Here is a 21,839-nt window from a genome sequence, read left to right as displayed (position 1 = left end):
GTTTGAGAGCAAAGAGAGGGAGATGTGAGAAGCCACCAAGCCCTCATACTAGGCTCCTGACCCTTTCCTAATGTCCAAAACCCACCCTGCCCCCCGCCCCCAAACCAGGCCCTAGGACTGAGTCTGGCTTCAAGTATCTTGTCTAATCTCCAGATTTAACATGGCTTCTGACTCAAGATTAAATTCCATGTCTGAGCTGTTCCCCTTCCTTTGTCCTCTCCCCCTCCTGCATAGGGAAACCAGCCTACCACTGTGTTAAAGGTCTCAAGGACCTCACAGGCTGGGAAACTAGGCCTTCTCCAGATCCTTCCCCTTCTCATCATCCTGAGCAGCCCCCATGTGTGATCCAGGGAGGCCTGAGTAATTCTGTGATCCTGGACAGCTCCCTGACTCTGTCTGGGTTTGTTCCTCCACCAGGAAAATGGAGATGCATGTCATCTGCCCCTCCCCTTTCAGAAAGTGAAAGTGTTAGTCACTCAGTCATGTCCCACTCTTTGAGACCCCATGGACTGTAGCCAGCCAGGCTCTTCTGTCCATGGAATTTTCCAGGCAAGAATACTGGAGTGGGTTGCCATTCCCTTCTCCAGGGGACTTTCCCAACCTAGGGATCAAGCCCCAGTCTCCTGCGTTGCAGGCAGATTCTTTACCTTCTGAGCTACCTCCCCTTTCAGAGTCCTGACTAATTTTGGCAAGCAGGGTGCCCATGAGAAGGGGTAGGTAAGGTGCAGACAGAACATCCTGGTAAGAGTAAATCCTGACGTCCCAGTATACAACTGCCCAAAATACACACTTGTCTTACAGAACCAAATGTAAATACTATGGAATGAGAAGGCTCAGTTCCACCTCTCTCTTCCCCTTCCTGAATCAGGCCGGCCAGGTTCAGATTGGCTTTGTCGGGTGGCCCCCCTGCCCGCTCCTTCCTTAACTGGGGGCTGATGCCCCAGAATTCTCAGGAGAATTCCCAGGCCTACCCCCGCCGCCGCTCTGGGAGCCACACAGGTCGTAAGACTCCTGAGACCCTCGCAGCCGCAACCATGTACACCTTCTTGCCTGACAACTTTTCCCCTACCAAGCCCAAGCCGTCCAAAGAGCTGAAGCCGCTGCTGGGCTCCGCAGTGCTGGGGCTGCTGCTGGTGTTGGCCGCGGTGGTGGCCTGGTGCTACTACAGCGCCTCTCTACGAAAGGCGGAACGCCTGCGCGCGGAGCTGCTGGACCTCAACCGTGGTGGCTTCTCGATTCGCAACCAGAAGGGCGAGCAGGTGTTCCGCCTGGCCTTCCGCTCGGGCGTCCTGGACCTGGATTCCTGCAGCCGCGACGGCGCCCTGCTTGGCTGCTCTCGCACAGCGGATGGGCGCCCGCTGCACTTCTTCATCCAGACCGTGCGACCCAAGGACACAGTCATGTGCTACCGCGTGCGCTGGGAGGAGGCGGCTCCAGGGCGCGCGGTGGAGCACGCCATGTTCCTGGGCGATGCTGGGGCGCACTGGTACGGCGGCGCCGAGATGAAGACCCAGCACTGGCCCATCCGCCTGGACGGCCAGCAGGAGCCGCAGCCCTTCGTCACCAGCGACGTCTACTCCTCCGATGCCGCCTTTGGCGGCATCCTCGAGCGCTACTGGCTGTCGTCGCGCGCGGCAGCCATCAAGGTCAACGACTCGGTGCCCTTCCACCTGGGCTGGAACAGCACGGAGCGCTCTCTGCGACTGCAGGCGCGCTACCACGACACGCCCTACAAGCCGCCAGCCGGCCGAGCCGCTGCACCCGAGCTCAGTTACCGCGTGTGCGTCGGCTCGGACGTCACCTCCATCCACAAGTACATGGTGCGGCGCTATTTCAACAAGCCGTCGAGGGTCCCAGCACCCGAGGCCTTCCGGGATCCCATCTGGTCCACATGGGTGCTGTACGGGCGCGCGGTGGACCAGGACAAGGTGCAGCGTTTCGCCCAACAGATCCGCCAGCACCGCTTCAACAGCAGCCACCTGGAAATCGACGACATGTACACTCCTGCCTACGGCGACTTCGACTTCGACGAGGCCAAGTTTCCTAACGCTAGCGACATGTTCCGCCGCCTGCGCGACGCCGGCTTTCGCGTCACGCTTTGGGTGCACCCGTTTGTCAACTACAATTCTTCCCGCTTTGGCGAGGGCGTGGAGCGGGAGCTGTTTGTGCGCGAACCCACCGGCCGGCTGCCGGCTCTCGTGCGCTGGTGGAATGGCATCGGCGCAGTGCTCGACTTCACGCGCCCCGAGGCCCGCGACTGGTTCCAAGGACACCTAAGGCGACTGCGCTCACGCTACTCCGTGGCCTCCTTCAAGTTTGACGCTGGCGAAGTCAGCTATTTGCCCCGGGACTTCAGCACCTACAGGCCGCTGTCTGATCCCAACATCTGGAGCCGGCGCTACACGGAGATGGCGCTGCCCTTCTTCTCACTGGCCGAAGTCCGCGTGGGCTACCAGTCCCAGAACATATCGTGCTTTTTCCGCCTGGTGGACCGTGACTCGGTGTGGGGCTACGATCTGGGGCTGCGCTCGCTCATCCCCGCGGTGCTCACGGTCAGCATGCTGGGCTACCCCTTCATCCTGCCCGATATGGTGGGTGGCAACGCTGTATCTGAGCGCTCAACCAGCGGCGGCGACGTGCCCGAGCGCGAGCTGTACGTGCGCTGGCTGGAAGTGGCCGCCTTCATGCCAGCTATGCAGTTCTCCGTTCCGCCCTGGCGGTACGACGCTGAAGTGGTGGCCATTGCGCACAAGTTCACGGCGCTGAGGGCCTCGCTCGTGGCGCCACTGTTGTTGGAACTGGCGGGTGAGGTCACTGACACGGGCGACCCCATCGTGCGCCCCCTCTGGTGGATCGCGCCCGGCGATGAGACGGCGCACCGCATCGACTCACAGTTTCTTATCGGAGACACGCTGCTCGTGGCACCCGTACTGGAGCCGGGCAAGCAGGAGCGGGACGTCTACCTGCCTGCAGGCAAGTGGCGCAGCTATAAAGGTGAGCTTTTTGACAAGACACCAGTGCTGCTCACGGATTACCCCGTTGACCTGGACGAGATCGCTTACTTCATCTGGGTATCCTGACCCAGCCCAGGGCCCAGAAACCTGGCAGCCCTAACCCTAGTCTTCATGTAGGCCTTTAACCCTCAAAATCACAACCGCACCGTCTATCCCACAGGAAGTCCCCAACTTTATACCACCCACTAAGTGGGTAATTGACCTAAATGTGCTGGAACCGGCTCCTGTAGGGCGGGGGAGAAGACACTGAAGCACCACCCGCCCCCCAACTCCAGTGCACAATGGTTACAGCCCTCCTCTCCACAGGCACTCCAGTCTACAGAAACTCCTTCCCTTGGGTGGGGGCAAGAGAGCTCAGAGGAAAAAAATCAGTTTTCTTCCTGTAAAACACAGTTGGGTTTTAAACGCACAGAGAAGGGGACTTCCTGAGGTGGTCCGGTGGTTAGGACTCCATCTTTCCACTGCAGGGGGCTGGAGTTCAGTCCCTAATAGGGGAACTAAGATCCTGCATACCACAGTGGCATGGCCAAAACAAAAAGAGAAAAGCACAGAAAGAAGCCTCACCTTCCATCTTTGTCCTTCTGAAGTGGTGACTTGGTCCTCTTGTGGTGACTTGGTCCTCTTGAAGGTCCCAAAATAGCCTCCTGCCACACTTAGAAAGGGCACATTCTTGGTGTTGGAAAGTGCCAGGCCCTGAGTTCTCAGCACTTGCCTGACCTGTGGCTGACCTGGTCCCACCCAGCTGGCGACAAGGGATGGAGGTACTTGGCCAACTGACAAGGAGGCAAGTGGTCCCCTCCCAAAGGCCGGGAGGACAGAGCCATCGTCATTGTCCCTCATTTGTGAAGAGACTCCTGACCCCATCCTTAGGCATCTGTGTACACACGTGGTTCAGCCCTGGGCCAGGGCCACTCCCTGATGGGCAAAGACTCGCAAGGCCATGCAGGCCAGACTTGGTGCCTTAACTCAAGAACCTGTGTGTGTGTGTTCTGTGTGTATGTGTGTGTGTGTGTGTGTGAGAGAGAGGCACCACGGGTCCCTGGATCTATGGAATTAACACAATACCTCTGAGGCTGCATAAGCCTGGAGGGAGGGGGCAGGGAGCAAACTTGAGGTTTTGACTTTCAACCTGGTCCCTTCCTAGGTGATGTCCCTGGGACTCTAGTAGAAAATAAACAGCCCTGTCTAGATTTCTCAGCTGCCTCACTCCCTATACACATGGCAGAGGTGTGGCTTAAAAGGGAGGCACGTTAGGGAATTCCCTGGTGGTCCAGTGGTTAGGACTGCATGCTTCCACCACAGTGAGTGCAGGTTTGATCCCCAGGCCAGTAATCCCACAAGCTGAGTGGGAAAATAGGGGGGGAAAGACTCCCCCCCCAAAAAAAAACAAAACAAAAAACCAGGGAAGTGGGGAAAGGATGTTTTTATTTTGGTGGTGGTGTGCTTCAGCACACAAACTACCGCACACAGCGACACCCACAAATATACACACAGGGTAAGATTTTTCATTCTAGTTATTTTTCTTTGCTAAGAAGAGCAGCCAGAGAGTTTTTTCTGCTTTTGCAGCTGAGTCTGGGCAAGGAGTGGCTTGCCAGCAGTGGGGAGGTGGGAAATAGGGCAGGGTTCAGCTTCCCTTAACAACTCTGACAGCAGAATCAGCCCCTCACCCCCTAGAGAATGTATCTCTTTGCCCACTCCACTACCCCCTCAATTTTCTTTGTGAAGAATGCTAGTGAAACTTTAGGAGCATTCACCCCTGATTCCACCACTCATCTAGAAACTGCGTGGCCTTGAGTAAGCTGCTTAACCTCTCTGAGCCTCAGTTCTTCATCTATAAAATGGTGATAATAATGCCTACCTCCCAGGTTGTTGTGGGAATTATAAGCACAGATGTATGTAAAGTGCCTGGCACAAGTAGGTGCTCAATAAAAGCTATTATAATTTTTTTTTTTTCTTGCTTAAAAACAACATGGACTTTTTTCCAGGCTCAAGGTCCCAGCCCAGCTGGCTCGCTCTAAGCCTGCATGTGATACCCTCTTTCCAAACCCCTACACACAGCACTCAGCTGAGCTCTGAGTTTGTGACCTGGGGGACACTGTGGTCCAGGAGAAAGGCGAGAAAAGGGACATCTGAAGTGGAATGTCAGGAGCCAGGAGTCCCCAGGAGATGGGGAGTGCATGGAATTAGCTTCCCTCTCTTTTTGGTCAAGAGCATTTACCAGTCAGTATTCAGTGATGAGCCTTCCTAGGTCCTGGTGCCCAGCGATGGGATATGTGTGGAGTGACTGTAGAAGGAAGACAACTAAGCTGGGTCCTGGGAAGTTCCCTGAATGGCTGGAGAGCATGACTCACATTTAAATGGCCCTCCACTTCAGACTATGCAGTCTGAAGCAGTTGACCTAACCTCTCAAGCATCAGTCTTTTTATCTTTAAAATAGAATTTCTAGGACTCATTGAGATGTGTCTGTAAAGTACTTATGCAAAAATTGGCAAGAAGTAAGTGTTTAGTAAATGGTAACTCCTATTAATTCTTAATTGTAGACAAGGACTGAAGAAAACTGCCTAAAACTTGTGCTGTATCCTACTGGGTAGCCTTTAGTCACATATCACTTCTTAAATTTAATTTTTAAATAAATGTAATTAAAAATCCAGTTCTTCAGGCACGCTAGCCACATTTCAAGTATTCAAAAGCCATGTGTGACTAGTGGCTCACATGTTGGACAGTTCAGATTACAGAACATATTAGAATAAAGTTCTACAGCCCAGGACCAAGCAAGTGTGTGCTGAGGTGGCATGGGAAGGTGGGGGTGGGTAAAGTAATCTGGAGGGCCCAAGTCATCTGGCCTGGAGGAGGAGTATCCTTTAGAAGAGCACTGAGGGAGTTCCCTGACCGTCCAGCAGTTAGGACTCCACGCTTCCACTGCAGGGGGCCAGGGTTCAATCCCTGGTCATCAGGGAGCTAAGATCCCACAAGCCATGTGGTGTGGCCAATTGAAAAAAAAAAAAAATGAAGTCAAATGTTAAGAATTTTAAGAGGGCATTGAGGGCAGGCAGCTCAGCTGGAGGAGGGGACGCACCAGGCCCACTGAGCACTCACTGTGTGCTAAGGCAGGGCCAGAGGGCAGAGTGCCCTTGGCTGGCCACATCCCAGCCAAATGGGCCTTGACTTGTGGTCTGGTTTCTAGTCTGGCCTATGCCATTGACTTCATTAATCACAAAAGCACAGATGAACAAACTAAAACACTGCGAGAGGGAAGAGGGCATCGACTTGAGTCACACAGATTAGTCCCCAAGGCTGGACTGGAACCTGATGTTCTGTATTGAGTTACCTAGAATCTGCCACCCAGGCTTCACCCATCTTTCAACAGCTTGGCCCAGCTCCTGTCTGTACACATCCAAGGTTGTGAAATCACGGAAATGTATGTCTTTGAAGCAGCCACCCAATGGGTCCTATTCTAGACCAAGAAGTGTTTCCCTTTCCTCCACTGACAACAAAAAAGAGAGGTTCAAAAGTTTGGGGTGGTGGCTGGAATGGTAGGAACCATGAGAAAGAGCTGGTCTTGGGATGGGGGGAGGGGAGGGACCAGGACTAAAAGCTCCCTCTCCCATTTGCTAGGATGCCAGAAACTCTGTCCCCTTGGAACCTTGTCCCGCCCACCATCCCTGCCAGCACCTCTTGTACATTCCATGTTTATCTCTCTGCACATCTGGGTGGGAGGGAGGGCTAGCCCCCCTCCATGGAGCTTCCAGCAGCCTTGTCATGGCCAGTTCCCCACTGGTCTGTACCACTGAGGGTGGGGGTGGGGAGGCTGGCATGCAGGAATGGAGAGCTCTCTTCTCCAGGAGTAATGGCAGGGAGCTTGAGTGGACACCGCAAAATATCCGGGACTGGGGACTAACACCCCCATTCTGTGACCGTGTGCAGCCTTCGAGTCTGCCCCAGTTTCCTTTCTAGCACTGTATGAGTCGGCTGAACTCTGGCCAAGTCCTCTCTCAAGACCAAGATTTGAATTTTCTGGGAGGATCTTTGCTCTGTTCTCCCAGATTTGGGCAAAGGATCCCTCACCCTGGTTGATTACAGAGCAAGTAAGTCTTCTTTTGTTGGTTCCCCTCACCAGGACTTCTGGTCCCTTTTCTCAAATCCAAGGCAGTATTGACTTCTCCATCTCCTGGCCACTACCCCATGTCAGATCTTATCAGTTCTAGCCTGGACCACTGCAGTGGATTCCTAATTCTGTCCACTCAAATCCTTCAATTCAATCAGTATAGCAGGCAGCCAAGGAAATCTTTCTGAAATTCAATCAGGTCATTTAGGAAAAAATTCAAGCTCTGATGTTCAAGACCTCTAAGATCTAAATTCTTCTCACACTTCTGTTTTGCTCACACACACATGCTTATGAGCATATTTTGAAAATCATTTGAAGAGATACTCCCTTCTGTTCTGGGAACAGCTGCACAGCCCATCCCTATGAGAGGAGGCCTGCCCAGACCAGCCTTGAAGAAGACTGCAGCGGCAACTGGGTGATTTCCTTTCCTGCCATTGTGCGACTCAGTGGGACTTCTGCTGACGCCCTCCCCTCTTTGGTACACACCCCAGCTCCCAAGGAACAACGTGGTTTTTATCTTCAGACTAGCTATTTTATTTCATCATGCCCAAGGATCTTTCCAGCAGCTTGAGGGGAGGAGAGAATTTCTTTTTTTCAAAGTACTTTACCATTTTAATGGACTATAGGGGAAAAGAGAAACTGAAATTTTTGTTAAATTGAGGCATCAGTAACATTATATTAACATAAGGTATTCAGTGTAATGATTCGTTATTTGTATATATTGCTAAATGAGCACCACAGTAAGTCCAGTTAACAGCTGTCATCAGTTACAAAAAATTTTTTTTCTTGTAATGAGACCATTCAAGATCCACTCTCCTACCTACATTCAAATACACAATACAGTATTAACTATAGTCACGACCATGCTGTTCATTACAGCCCAATGACTGTATTTATTTATTTTATAACTGAAAAATTGTACCTTCTCGCCCCCTCACCCATTAGGAGAGGGAGAATTCTTGGCCTTATGAGGTTAAGCCCTGAGTCTGAGGGTGGGGTTGGGGGAGTGGGGAAATCTAAAGAGGAAGAGGCTCAGTCCCTGGGCGGGGAAGAGGGGGTCCCAGTCTGAAGAACAGGAAGAAATTGTGCCTCAGTACTCAATATCCAGTGCTGTCTTTCCCCTCCATAGCCCTTTTCCCCTCCTCAGGGGGTCCTGTTGAGAGCTTCCTATTACATAATCTGAGGTGGAGGCAGGGTAGGAGGGGAAGGAAGTGAAGGGGGAGGGTTAGAAGGAAGGTGGAGAGCAAGTTTCGCTGGACTCTGTAGCACAGCCTCTAGGGGGCAGCAGTGGGGTTGGCACCGCCCTCCTCTAGAGCTTAAGGGACCCACTGGATCGCTCAGGGAGCAGTCAGCCTCTGCTTCTCACGTCCCACACCAGCACCAGTATTTCAATTTAAATTCTACAATTAAAATCACCCCTATAGCTTCATGCCTTTAGGTCTTCAATTCAGCAAACAACTGCTTACTGTGGGGGTGTAAGATACTGCTTCTGAGAGTCAAGAGGGCATTTTGGTTTTCCCAGAGCCTCTATCAAAGGCCCCCAAGAGGGGGCAACTTAGGACCATCCTCGTGGGGATTAATTTACTAGACGCTTCTTCACCCCGGGATGGGCTTCCCTGGTGGCTCAGAGGGTAAAGAATCTGCCTTCGATGCAGGAGACCTGGGTTCAATCCCTGGGTCAGGAACCCCTGGAGAAGGGAATAGTAAACGACTCCAATATTCTTGCTTGGAGAATTCCATGGACAGAGAAGCCTAGTGGGCTATAACCCATGGGGTTGCAAAGAGTCAGACACGAATGAGGACTAACATTTCACCCTGGGGTGGCGCAGGTGGTAGTGGGGAAAACAAGTGCAACTCCAAGAAAAGCCTCTTTGGGTGTAGGTGGGGACAGAACCGTGTTTACAGAACGAGTGGTTGTCAGGGAAAGCTCCCAGGAGGAGATGCTCTGGAACCTGGTTGGAGGGCCTGAGATTGAAGGGGAAATTGCAGTCTTAGCCCCATGACCCTTGAACAAGCCCAGGCAGCCAAAAGCAAAGTGGTGATGACAACAAAGCCCACTCACCTGTTAGATCCCAATCTCAGCTCTGCTCTCACCCTCCCTCATCCACTGCCCATTAACATGCCCCAGTCACACCTGTCAATTCGTCCCACAAAGTGAGCAGCTGAATGCAATTTATTCACCCCCTTCTCCAAAGTACCTGTGTTTTAATGGAAAACACTGTAAGGCCTAGAAGAATGACTCCAAAGCTACACAAGATATTCTAAAATAAGAGTCCCCTAGGGCACCTAATTCTCGAAGGACCTCACATATAGACAATTGCCAGGGCCATCTACCTCCTTAAGCCTCAATATTCCCAGCTTAAAAAAAAAAAATGAGCAGCAGAATCAGGTCATTTTCCAGGTCCCTTCGAACTCTGGTGTACAAGTGCTGAGCATTTTGAGATTCCACAGACTCCCTCAGACTCCCATGCTGAGAGCACAGGGCTGGCCAGCCCTCATTAGGAGGCAGCCAGTCTGTGGTTTGGCACCACTGCCCAGCAGGCATTTATTAAATCAGTAGGATGTGGTCCCTGCTGGCCTGGAAAGAGAACACTAAGCTCAAAAAACTTCCTGCAGCAGGCCTCCTTCAGGGAGTGCCGCTCAGAGGGGTGAGGAACAAAACCGTTCAGGCCCCTGGCAGGGCTCCAAGATCCTGTTCACTAGTACTTCTGCCCTGTCTGCACGGAGAAACGGTGACTGAAAACATCTGGAAGCCTGTCAGAGACCCAGGCGACTTCTCTATTTCGTCTGGGGGTGCCTGTTCTTGACCCTGGTAATCCAGGTTGACCTTTGCCAATGCCCCTTCCCAGCCAATCTTCCGCACTTCATTGGGCAACAACTCCCTAATGAAATCCACATGAACCCAGCTGCTAACAGCTCCTGGAAGGGCTGTAGGATCTAACACCTTCCCTGCGTTCTGTGATCCCTAGTAGCAAGGGGAAAGAGGGCCAGGGCCTACCTCTTGCGCCTCTGGATCTTCCAGCAGAGTTGTGGAGAAAGGGAGTAGGTAGGAAGAGAGGAACGCCAACAAGCAAGGCCTGCTAAAGGTGAAGGCCACAGCAGGCGAGGATGGCACAGGGGAATGACAGGGCTGCAGGTGGCCCAGCAGAGGCCCCAGGCTCAGGCCTGCTCCTCGCCAGTGACCTCCGTCACACTGACACCACACTGACTGTGGGAGTCAGGACTGGGCTGGGAGGCTGGAGTGTGTGTGTCATTGACCTGGTGGCCCAGGGCTGCCTGACCCTCCTGTCCCTGTTGTGTCTGGGTCTCTATTTTAGGAAATACTGAGCACCTGCAACATGTGTCCCTGGTGCCAGGAAAAGATACATTAGTGAGTAGAATCGTACTCCGTTATCTGCGGAGGACTGGGGGACCCGCTGTGGATACCAAACTCCACAGATGATCGAGTCCCACTGTGGGTCCTCGGCATCTGTGGATATGGCGGGCAGACCCAATTCCTACGCTCCAGTCCCACTCACTTATTTGTCCGTTCTGATAAAAGCCACAACAAATCGGGCACGTTGGTGGGGTGGGGTGAGAGTGCTTGGAGGTCCAGGGACAGAAGAGCTGCCCTGGTCATGTTGGGTCTCCCTGATTCCTCAGCTTTTCTGGGGTACAGTGGTTGGTCCCAGGGTTCCCTCCAGCTAAGGCTGGAGCCCTGATCCACTCTAGTTTTTCTCCACCGCACCCCTATGCCCCGGGCAAGAGTCCATGAAATAAATACAGCAGGTTAGAGGGAGAGAGAAGCTGCTTGAAGTTTATTCATAAACTTTATTCATAAAGTATAAGGAGGTACTCACTGGACCTGGGCTTTTTTTTTTTTTTTTTAAAACTCCTCCTTTCCCTTCCTTTCCACCTAGCTCAGATTCTTGCTTGCTCTCCTCTGAGAGTCCTCAGCTGATTTTACTAGCCTCTCTGCTCTCTGCTATAATGAGCCAAAGACCAAGGAAGTGAAGTGAAGTGAAGTGAAGGCAGTTCATCTCAGAAGGCCCTGAAAGGATCCTACTGAGGCAAAAGGCCCGACTCTGGTCAGTTCAGGTCGCTGTGGAGCAGAGAAACTGGTGTCCTTCTTGGAGTGCAGCCTTCATCTCCTCAAACTGAGCCAACTGGCAGGCATCCTCCAGCTCCAGCCAGCGGTAGGCTTGGTGCTCGCGGGAGAGGCGGACCTCCACATCGCAGTCCTTTACCTCCGCCAGCCAGTAGATGACGATTTTAGGCTTCGCTCTGGCTACGTAACTGAGCTCCCTTCTGAAGCCCTCAATGATGGTCAGCTGGCCTGCTTCTATGCCTGCTTCCTCCTGGGTCTCCCGAAGGGCTGTTTCCAAGTCACTTTCTCCTGGTTCCACATGGCCTGGTGAGGAAAAAAGAAGAGGAAGCAAATATAATCGTCAACAAAGCTAGATTTTCCAGGTCAGATGATTTAAAGCTGGGTCTGTGGTGACTTTTCTAGGTGTTGCTAGGCTTTAGCAATATCCTAAACTGGCAGAGAATAGGGTACAGGACACGTAGGGTCTGGCTCTGTGGTGTCTGGGCAAGCCCCTTCCCCACCCCATCTTTGCTACAGAGAGTGAAACAAACCATATATTTGGCAAGTCTGGTCTAGAATGCTGCTCCTCGATGTGGAAGTTGGCCTCCCCCAGACCTCTGCTCTATTTTTCTCTGGAGCTCTCTTCATCCCATGTTCTCAGGGAAACCCTTCCCTGGGAGACCTTAACGTGACCTTCCCAAGGAAGGGTGGTCCTTTCTTGCCAGGTGGGAGCTGGCTGAAGAGGGAGTTCTTCGCTTATAGCCCACAGTGAGGACTTAACACCGTCTGCAGTTGGTGCCCGAAGTCCCAGGGCCAATGGTCAGGCTCTAAACCCTATACCAAGGCACCCGCAGCTGTTTCCAAGTAGCTATCAAGGCTCTTCCAAATTGTTTTCATCTTTCTGAGTAAGGCCAGATTCTAGTTTCATAGGGAAAGTCCTGATGGGAACTTAGACTAAGGACAAGCTGAGAGCCAGTTCTAAGAAAATTTGTTGGCAAGGCCCAAACCCAAGCAGACAACTGCCAAGAAACTGTTGTAAGAGAACTTGAAGCTCTGCAGACTGGGAGCAGCCCTCGGCTTTGCCTCAAGGCCCTCCCTGCAAATTCTCAGCTTGCCCAAGGGGGCCAAGAAGGCCTGAGAGGGGTCTGGCAGCTTCGATCAACACATGGCTTTAACAAGTTGCTGGGGGCCTCCTGGTTCGGGAGCTCCTGGGAAGCAGGAATTCTTAGCTGTTCTCTTCTTAGCTCAAAGACAGGGCTATATCCTACTCTCCTCCATCCCGGGGGTCCCCAGAGCAGCACCCCAGTCAGCTGCTGCTGCATAGCTCCCACAGAAAGCAACCAGGAGTCTGGACTTAAAATTCCATTTCTGTCCATGGCTGCTGGGGAATTTTCTCTGGAAGCACCTCATATAGCCGTGGACACAAAGCCAGGCAGGTACTGCATCGGGGAAGGCAGGTGGGAGGGATGCTGGTGGGCAGAGAGGTGACGCTGATTCGAGATGCCTGACCTTCCCTCAGAACTGTGTGTGAACCTCTGAGCACACCCCACCCAACAGCATCTATTCAGCATTCTGCCCATCAGTGCTAAGATGGTAACTTCTCCCTCGCCTAAGGCAGGGAAAATTCAGAGATTTCCTTTGAAATCTTTCATTGAGAGGCACCATGCAGTGTGACTCAGGTGATCAGGAGGCAAGTGTGAATATTCCTATTCATAGTATTGGTGACACCTCTTTTTTTTTTTTCACTTTGTTTCTCCTCAGTGGAACTCAAATGTGCCAACTGTTTTTCCTGTTCCTACTTCCTTGTTCTCCAACCCTAAGATGTTAGTCGCTCAGTCGCATCCGACTCTGATGACCCCATGGACTACAGCCCGCCAGGCTTCTCTGTCTATGGAATTCTCCAGGCAAGAATACTAGAGTGGGTAGTCATTCCCTTCTCCAGGGGATTTTCCCAACCCAGGGTTTGAACCCAGGTCTCTCAAACTGCAGGCAGATTCTTTACCATCTGAGCTACCAGAGAAGCCCTCCTCCAACCCTGGAGGAGCCTTGTTCACCTCTCCCCCACCTTACTTTCCCTTAAAGTCTCTGCTCCCTTCTGTCTGGGGGCTGTTCACTCTTAACCTGTAGCCCAGTAATGACCTGGCCCCAGGGTCCCCAGCTGCAGCCCAGTGCCTCTTCTCCTTCCCCACCATTCACTGGAGAGGCTGACGCTCTGGTGACTGATACAAGAAAACCTGGTATTCAGTCCGAGTTCTATTTCGGTTCTCCTGGCCTGGCATGTAGACCTCGTATGCAGGAAGGGCCAAGAGTTTCTGCCCACACACCCACCTCCTGCTACACAATCACTGGGAAGCAAGTGCTGTAGGGTGCCTGGCAGCGTGGATTTCTGAACAGCGCTTGGCATTTCCCCACAGCCCACCCCCTGGCCTCCCACCTTTGGGAGGAGTCCAGTGATGAATGCCATCTGATGCTTGTAGCAGTAGAAACTCAATGGCAGTGTTGTCCACCTTGGGGATGAGGCGTCTTCGGAAGATGATCAAGCCACATGCTCTCAGGGCCATGGTCTATCTGAAGGCATAACAAAGATGTGCCAAGTTACACAAAACAGGAAGATCCATGCTGAGGAGGCCGGAGCGGGGCAGCACTCTGGTGCCGGGGAGTCACACAGACCAGCTAACAGTGACCTCATCACCTACATGCTGAGGACCAATGCGGGGAAGCCAGGAGTCAGAGACAGGCCTTTGTGTCTAACTGCAGCCCCCGGCCTCTAGCTGGTAGTGTGGGTCTGTCCCAGCTCTTCCGGGTCTCCCTGCTGGAGCAGGGCCCATGTGTGTATGTAGAGATGGGAGATCCTCAGGTGCAAACTCAGCAAAACTGGAGAGATGCTGGGAATGGGAGAGATGCAGTACAATGTCATCATCAAATCCACAATCCCATTTCCCTCAGCCTCCAGCTTGAGACTCTGGAGCAAAGAGACCCCAAAGTATGGTTTCTTTGTATTTTTTAACTTCTATCATTTATTTATTTTGGGGTATAGTTGATTTACAATGTTGGTTAGTTTCTGCTGTACAGCAGAATGAATCATTATACCTATACCCACTCCATTTTAGATTCTTTCCCATATAGGCCATCACAGAGTATTGATTAGCGTTCTCTGGGAAACAATGTGGTTTCTGATGGCTTAGAAGAGTCACTTAGGAATGGTGGCTTAGTGTTCTAAAAATTTGTTACTGATTTTTTTCAGTCTTTTATGTTTTGGAATGTGATACATTCACATGGTCCAAAATTCAAAATATAAAGGGGCAGCCATGGTAGAAAGTCTCCTTCCCATCCCATCAGAGGCGAACTAGCAGAGTGGTCAAGAGTATGAACCTGGAGTCTGGGTTCAAGTTCAGGCTCTGCCACTCATTCACCATGTGATGAGCTCCTAAAGCTCAGTTTCCTCAGCTTAAGACAGGATAAAGATAGCTCTCCTATAAAGGGTTGCTGTGAGGATTACATGACTTAACTTTGTCAAATGGTTTAGAACAGTGCCTGCTGATTAATAAGCACTCAATAGACTTCAATATGCACAGAAAAATGACTGGAAGAGGATACACATCATTAATACTGTTTTCTGGAGGATGAGATTACGGGGAAACTTTCATTTTCTGCTCCATATATATCTATATTATTTGGAAATTTACAGAGAACATTAACTTTATAATCAGCCATACAATAACAACAGACTTTTTTAGTCTTTTCCATTTAGTCTTCTTTCCACTGCAGGAAAAAAATGTCAACAACAAAAGACAGGAGGGACTTCCCTGGTGGTCCAGCCTTTAAGACTCTGAGATTCCACTGCAGGGGGTGTGGAACTAAGATCCTGCATGCCATGCGTGCAGCCAAACACACACACACACAGACACACCAAAAAAACAAAAAACATGGAAGATCCTTTCAGTAAGGCTCTGCTAAAGAAAAACTTGTGGCATTTGTTCCTGCAGCAAATATTTATGGAGCACATACTATGCTTGGCCTTTGCCCTCGCATGAATATAGAATATAGTTTATAGTCTAGTAGGAGAGGAAGACTTTAAACAAATAGTTAAGCAAATTTTAAAGCATTTGTCAATAAGGTCTGTGTTCCAAAGGGAAAATGTATGATTGGAAACTTGACCTTGCCTGAGGGATCAAGGTATGCTTCCTACACTTGATCTTAGCCAAAAGGCCGAGAAGCAATAAGGAATGCTTCCTGAAAGAAACGTATTTGAGCAGAGAAGTAAAGGATGAGTAAAAGGTAAACCGGCAAGGGAAGGAGGAAAGTGTGTTCCAGGTGGAGGGAACGGCATGGACAAAGGTTCCCAGGTGAGATGGCAGAACTGAAAGAAAACCAGGGGCCTAAAGTGCAGTTGAGGTCTGAGAGACTGGCCCAGGCAGGGAGAGGCCTGAGCTGCAGGGCCTCATCTGCAGGATTCCAGTGCCAGAGAAGAAGCTGGTGCTCCTGGGTGCCACAACTGACACTGAGAGGAGTGGCTGGAATAGGAGCTGATGATCTCCATGGGCCCCTTGGTGCTGCTCAGTCAAGATGAGCTTCCCTGGTGGTCCAGTGGTTAAGAATCTGCCTTCCAAGGCAGGGTTCAATCCCTGGTTGGGAAACTAAGATCCCATGTGCTATGGGGCAACCAAGTCCATGTGCCATGACCACTAGGCCTGAGCTCTGTGGAGTCTGTGCTCCTTAACAAGAGAACCCCCGCACCACAATGAAGACCCAATGCAGCCAAAATAAATAAGAATTAAAATGTGTTTTTTAAAAAATGAGGTAGAGACAAATGTGCTGCTTGTAAAGATTTTCAGACACACTAAGTAGAAAAAGAGTGGCTCATAACAGTATGTAAAGTGTGGACCCTTCTGAGTTTAAAATTCATATATAAACCCGTATCAGGGCTTTTATTAAATGTGGTGTTCTGCTCCCTGGTCTCCAAGGGAATAAATACATGCTGAGGACTTTATTCTGGAAGCCAGAAGGAACCCTGTCACTAAAGAACTAGTGAAGAAAGATTTCAAATTACTGGTTACAGGTTTAGGTAAGAATGGGTACCTGATCCCAGGCCTTCCCATCGTGATGCTCAGAAAGCATCAGCAAGTTACAGGTGTAGGGTACCTTGCCCCTGCTTCAAGTAGAGTCCCATGAGATGGGTGCTGGGACAAGCTTAGGGATCCAAGGCTAGAGGGCACAGTGCCCTGCCTAGGACAGGAAGCCCCTGGGCATGATTCACACCACTGCTGTCACCAACACTGCGTGAGAAAACAAAGATGCCTCCATGGGGGCCAAGAGAGACAAGCCTGCGGTGGCCATGTGGCACCACTGGGGAGAGGGCAGCAGGCCAGTACTGTCCTATGGGGAGGAGGCTTAGGTTAGTGACAAGGGTGCACCCTAGCAAAACTGTATCTCAATAGATACCTGTATTCAGTGGTGACCACAGCTAACAGCCAGACCAGAAGAGCTAGGATCAAGAGCCAGGATCAGACAGATGTTCACTTTCTACCTGTGCTCTGTACCCAGAGAGGACAGAAAGGTACCCTGTTCACCCTCCAATCACTTGGCTTGAGCCAGCTGAACTCTACAATTTCTCCTTCCTTCCCCATCCATGCAACTATCTCCTTATCATTTCAGCAACAACTCAGATGTCACCTCTTCTGTGAAGCCTTCTGGCTTCTAATCCCTCCATCTTCTGGGCCTTTAACACGGCCTGAATAATCTACTACTGTCATGTTTGATAAGAGAAACAGAATACTATAAGAATTCAGGGTAGGGAATAGACCTTGTCCAATCAAGAAGTTGACGGAGAAACCCATGTACCTCTGTCACCTCCGCATCTGGTGTTAGGCCTGAAGTCTCTGTAAGCTGGTGATGCCAGCAGTTGGAAAGGAAAGCTGACTGTGAAGTGGAAGACAGCAAGGAAAACTGGAACCTGTGAGAACAAATCGACTTCTGTCCACTGTCTCCAAGCTCATTGACTCGGGTGACTTGCAGAAGCTGGAGCCCTTTGCCACAGAGCTGAGCGTACACCCAACCCGGGACTCAGAACGGCTGAAGGAGGTGATGCAGCAGGAGTTGGGGAGCTGCGGGCCTGGGTGCTGTCCTGCACCCTAAAGTGAGCCAGCAGATCAGAGTGTCCAGAGGTATGTCCTGCCACCATGCCCAGGATCCTGCTCTGTTCTTCACAGTGGACTGGCTGCTACTTCACTTCAGCCTTCCAAATCTTGCACAAAATTCTCCTGAGGTCAGCCCTAACCTGGAACTATCCAGGAAGGGACTCCTGGGAAACTCAGTTCCAGCTTAGCTACATGGACATGGTACAAAGCCATCACACGCACGTACACCTAGTGTGGTAAATCTCTGCACCTCTGGCAGGTAAGAGCCAGACTGTGAGCTGTCTCCTGGGACCCCGCACAGCAGCTCTCAACAGATGTTCATCGACTCCACAGAACTGTCTCCCCACCTCCCACTCAAACAAATGCTCAGGTTATATTCTGGGACTTTGGGAAATAGCCCAGTGTTTTCCTGAAGAGTGCCATTTACATAAAAGTCAATGGAGCTATTGTTGGAGGTTTTCTGTTTTTCTGGAGACCATGGAGCTGAAACTGTCCTGGGGTTTTAAAGTATCCAGATTTCTTTCTTCCTCTCTCTCTCTCTCACTCTCTTACAGATACACATACACACACTCACCAGGCACACAAACTCTGAGTGGATTCAAACCTCAGGGGGTTAAAGAACACACCATCTAATATGCAAATATGCCTGCAGCCAGATTGCGGAGGTGAGAACTCCAGGCTGACAGCAGGCAATTCACACTTCAGCAAAGTGGCAAAGTGCCTTAGGTGGTTTAAAAAACCCTGAACAAAACCCCCTCAATGTCATCAGAAGGTTCCAGAAGCTAAGGAAAAGCGCTCTTGGCTTTCTCTGTAGATGCAATTCCCTCACCGCCTAGGAGGTTGAGGACTTAGGTGCCAAAAAATAATTCACAGGTAAATGTCTATACTGATGTGTTGTGGTCCAATATTTTCATCAAATTAATCGGAGTGCTATTGCAAGCACAGCTCAACCACAGGAGCCGTCACAAATATACCTTTAGAAAGAGCTCTCCAAATCCTCCTGCAACCTGTTCCTCATAGTCTAAAATCCCTCTAGCAGAAACAGTATTTCATCCCACCATGTTATCAATTAAGAATCTACCCCATGCAAGGTTTTTTATCTTTTATAATGCTCAAGACAACTCTTCACAATAAGCATTGTTACCTCCAGTTTAAGATAAGGAAATTCAGATTCAAAATGTTTAAAATACTTCCCCAAATGCATAACTGGTCTGTGAATGCTGAGATTTGAATCTAAGTAAAAGTGAAAAGTGAAAGTATTAGTCACTCAGTGGTATCTGACTCTTTGCAACCTCATGGACTGTAGCCCTCCACGCTCCTCTGTCCACAGAATTCTCCAGGCAAGAATACTGGAGTGGGTACCCATTCCCTTCTCCAGGGGATCTTCCCAACTCAGGGATCTAACTTGGGTCTCTTGCATTGCAGGCAGAATCTTGACCATCAGAGATACCAGGGAATCAAGTCTAACTCCAAAGTTTGTATTTTTTTCCATTATACAACTTTGCTTACCGCGAAAGAGCAGGGCTTAGGGCACAAGTGGCCCTGAGAGAGGATACGAAAATGATTTATTAAATCGCTTCCAGTCCCAAAATTCCCACACTTTGATCTACATTCATATGGAGGATTTTAAAGATGTCTAACTGGAATCCTATTCACAGAAGTTTTAGTTGGAGGCTGACATAGATGAAGATCCTGTTGCCCAAAGACAACCCTGGAGGGGTAAAGTGTAGTCTGATGCCCCTAAACTTTGTCTCTCTGATAAAGGTTTTTTATGCCTCTGCTTTTTTTTTTTTCTGGGAAGCTGGAGCCTATAACCACACGTTCAAAACCATACCCAGTAGCCTGAGGGTTCTCAAGCACCAAGTATTGGGGACAAGCTTGATGCCAGCCTTGGACAAGCACACAAGTAACTAACTTGGGGCACTAGTGTCCAGGAAATTTGCCCAGGCTACTCCACTACGAGGAAGAAGGTCAACTCTGCCTGCCTACAAGCAGCTAGCTATGTGACTGCTCAGCTTCTCTTCACATCCCATATCATAATGGTCTCTTCTCCAATTCTCCTAGTCCCGTCTTCCCTTTAGAAGAAGTGAACAGAAATAAGGCTCCCCTCCTTGAATAAAGCAATAACATCAACAAAAAGATAAAACTAAAAAAGAAAGAAAAGAAAAACCCCCAACTACCAGAAACTGATGAGTTGAGACAAAGAAAATGTTCCCTCAACCTCACCTTTACCTGGACATCTGCCACTGTTTCAGAGACTAAGCTGCTGAGTCATCTTGCTATCTTTGCTGTTTGGCTGAGGGAGGAAATGGGAGATTTCACCTGTAATGACATGAATACTGGCTTCAAGGATGAAGTCAAAGTCAGACAAGGTTCGGACAAAAATCATTTCTGGTGAAGGAGAACTGTTAAGTGGCCTATTAGTGCCATCTGCTGTACAATTCTGGAAAGCAAACATGGGGAATTCTAACACTACAGCCTGAAAGGATTCATTCTCTCATCTAATGTCTGTTGAGTGTGTCCCATTCAACAAGCAGTGTGGCAGGACTGAAGAGTAGACAGGAAGCTGAATACAGTGAAAGTGGAAGATATTTAAACAGACAAGTCACCAGATGTGTTTTGTGCATCACAAAGGTATGTGTGAGATGTAAAGACAGCAAAGAATGATTATCTTTAGGTCAAGGGGTACTCCATAAGGTTTTTAAAGGATGACTAGGAGTTTGCTTGCTTGCTAAGTTGCTTCAGTCGTGTCTGACTCTTTGTGACCCTATGGACTGTAGCTCTCCAGGCTTCTCTGTCCATGGGATTCTGCAGGCAAGAATACTGGAGTGGATTGTTATTTCCTCCTCCAGGGGATCTTCCCAATCCTGGGATTGAACCCCCTTCTCTTATGTCTCCTGCATTGGCAGGAGAGTTCTTTACCATCAGCATCACCTGGAAGGCTTCCCTGGCAGCTCAGACAGTAAAGACTGCTTGTATTCCAAGTATTTTCATCCTTTCTCAATCAAAAACAGAACGCACAACACAGAAAAGTATGGCTGGCTTTGCAGTGAGACTTAGCTCCCTAATTCAACAGCATGTTATTTTGAGCAACACACTTCTCTACACCTCATTTTCCAAATAAGGAAATACCAACCTACTATTAACAGTTGTTGTAGATTAAAATAAATAATGTATATGTAGGGTCTGACATATCAAAAGTACTAAATATATGTCATACTTAACCCCTGTATAAAACATCATCAGAAAGCTTCTCTGTTATGTTTTAATGGCATGCTCTTAGCTTTCATTAACAGTTGAATAAAAAAATGACTTTTCATATTTTCTGCAAAACTGTCTGTGAACACACTGTTCATCACACCATGTACATCCCTGACAGCCCCACAAGATATTTTAATATAGCTACTAGGAAGAAATTTCACTTTTTTGAAGAATGGATTGTTTCCTTAACCATTATTTATTTAACTGACAAGTTTTGAACTAAATTGGGCACTCAATTACAGTACATCTACTGATTCCATTGGCTAATATATTTTCTTATTTCTAGTATGAAGATAATAGCTACCACTTTCGGAAGAGTTACTACTTGTCAGGCATTTTGCCAAGTGCTTTACCTTCATTATTTCACTTAATTTTCACAACAACCCCATGAGGCATTACTCCCCATTTTCAGAAGAGGAAAAAGAAAATTACAGCTCAGAGATGAGTCTGGGTAGAGACTCAAAAGCAGATCTGCCCGACCCCTAACATCAGTGCTCTCATCCTGGACTGTACACCAGCTACATTTGGCTATTTGATTGCATTCAACTTATTTAATGTCATTCATATATTTATTTATTTTCCCCCTTAAGAGATATAATAGATACATAAGGTCCAAACTAGGCCCCAAGAAAAAAAGTTTTTAGGTAGTAGGACTCTCCTGTGACTTTCTTTACTTCTGTTGTAACTGTCACGATAGTATCCATTCAATAAAGGAAGTAATTAGAAAATATAAAACCTCTCTTGGAAAGTAGGCAGGGTTTAAATAGTAATAACAAAGTTAAAACTGAGGCCCAAGGAAGGGAAGGTATGGCGCTCGGGTCGCTGGGCCCCACACCCGGTACTCTGGGTTTCCGACGACCTCCGCGATCACCACTCGTCTGGGGACAAACAAGGCTCGCGGGGTCCCCAGAGGGCCCCTGCCTTCTCTGCAGCGGCTGGAGTCTGGCCTGCCCGCGCCCCACAGCCAGCTGGAGAAGGGTAAGTCCACTCCTGACCCTACAGCGACCGGAGGTTAGTCAGCTGCAGACTCTCATTGCTCCGAGCCTCAGTTTCCCCGCGGAGAACTAAACCCACTAATCCCTCTGTAAGGCTACTCACCGCAAGTAGAAGGAGGCAAAAGGCGGACCTTCGGCGAAAACTGGCAGTCCGTAGACCAATCCCAAGAGCTGGGTTGCGCTTTGGGAGACCAACAGCTCGGGGCGGAAGGATCCTGGACCCGCCTCAAAGGTGCGTTTCTCTCACTTAGAACATCGCGA

The 21,839-nt window shown here is 49.7% G+C and overlaps 2 protein-coding genes across 6 annotated transcripts in view; one reads left to right on the top strand and one right to left on the bottom strand.

Moving 5' to 3' along the window:
- MYORG (myogenesis regulating glycosidase (putative)) overlaps window positions 1-20,114 on the top strand; it is a 38,913-nt gene extending 18,799 nt beyond the window's left edge. For 2 of the 5 annotated variants that reach the window (XM_027550035.1, XM_027550037.1), the window contains one exon: window positions 869-956. Coding sequence is in view for 3 of the 5 variants with exons in the window: in XM_027550031.1 (XP_027405832.1) it covers window positions 869-2,994; window positions 19,124-19,236 (2,239 nt within the window). In the remaining 2 variants the exon portion in view is untranslated. Of the gene's footprint in view, window positions 1-868; window positions 4,968-19,123 lie in introns of those variants that run through there. The other 3 variants (XM_027550031.1, XM_027550032.1, XM_027550030.1) reach the window with 3 other exon arrangements.
- On the bottom strand, window positions 10,889-21,815 carry NUDT2 (nudix hydrolase 2). The gene is made up of 3 exons (XM_027550049.1): window positions 21,682-21,815; window positions 13,620-13,753; window positions 10,889-11,509 (listed from the first exon to the last, which is right to left on the bottom strand). Exons 2-3 carry the CDS (start codon window positions 13,744-13,746, stop codon window positions 11,193-11,195), a joined length of 444 nt encoding a protein of 147 aa, XP_027405850.1. The 5' UTR covers window positions 13,747-13,753; window positions 21,682-21,815; the 3' UTR covers window positions 10,889-11,192.
- Window positions 21,816-21,839: the final 24 nt, after the last annotated feature.

Source organism: Bos indicus x Bos taurus, chromosome 8 (genome assembly GCF_003369695.1).
Source record: "Bos indicus x Bos taurus breed Angus x Brahman F1 hybrid chromosome 8, Bos_hybrid_MaternalHap_v2.0, whole genome shotgun sequence".
Classification (NCBI taxonomy): Eukaryota; Metazoa; Chordata; class Mammalia; order Artiodactyla; family Bovidae; genus Bos; species Bos indicus x Bos taurus.
Note: the sequence above shows the minus strand (reverse complement) of the source record. Positions and strands in the feature narration are given on the sequence as shown.

Coding starts and splice junctions, on each gene's coding strand:
- NUDT2 (XM_027550049.1), bottom strand. CDS start 13,746: ATGGCCCTGAGAGCATGTGGCTTGATCATCTTCCGAAGACGCCTCATC. Junction 11,510..13,619: donor TCACTGGACTCCTCCCAAAG/GTGGGAGGCCAG, acceptor TTTCCTCACCAG/GCCATGTGGAACCAGGAGAA.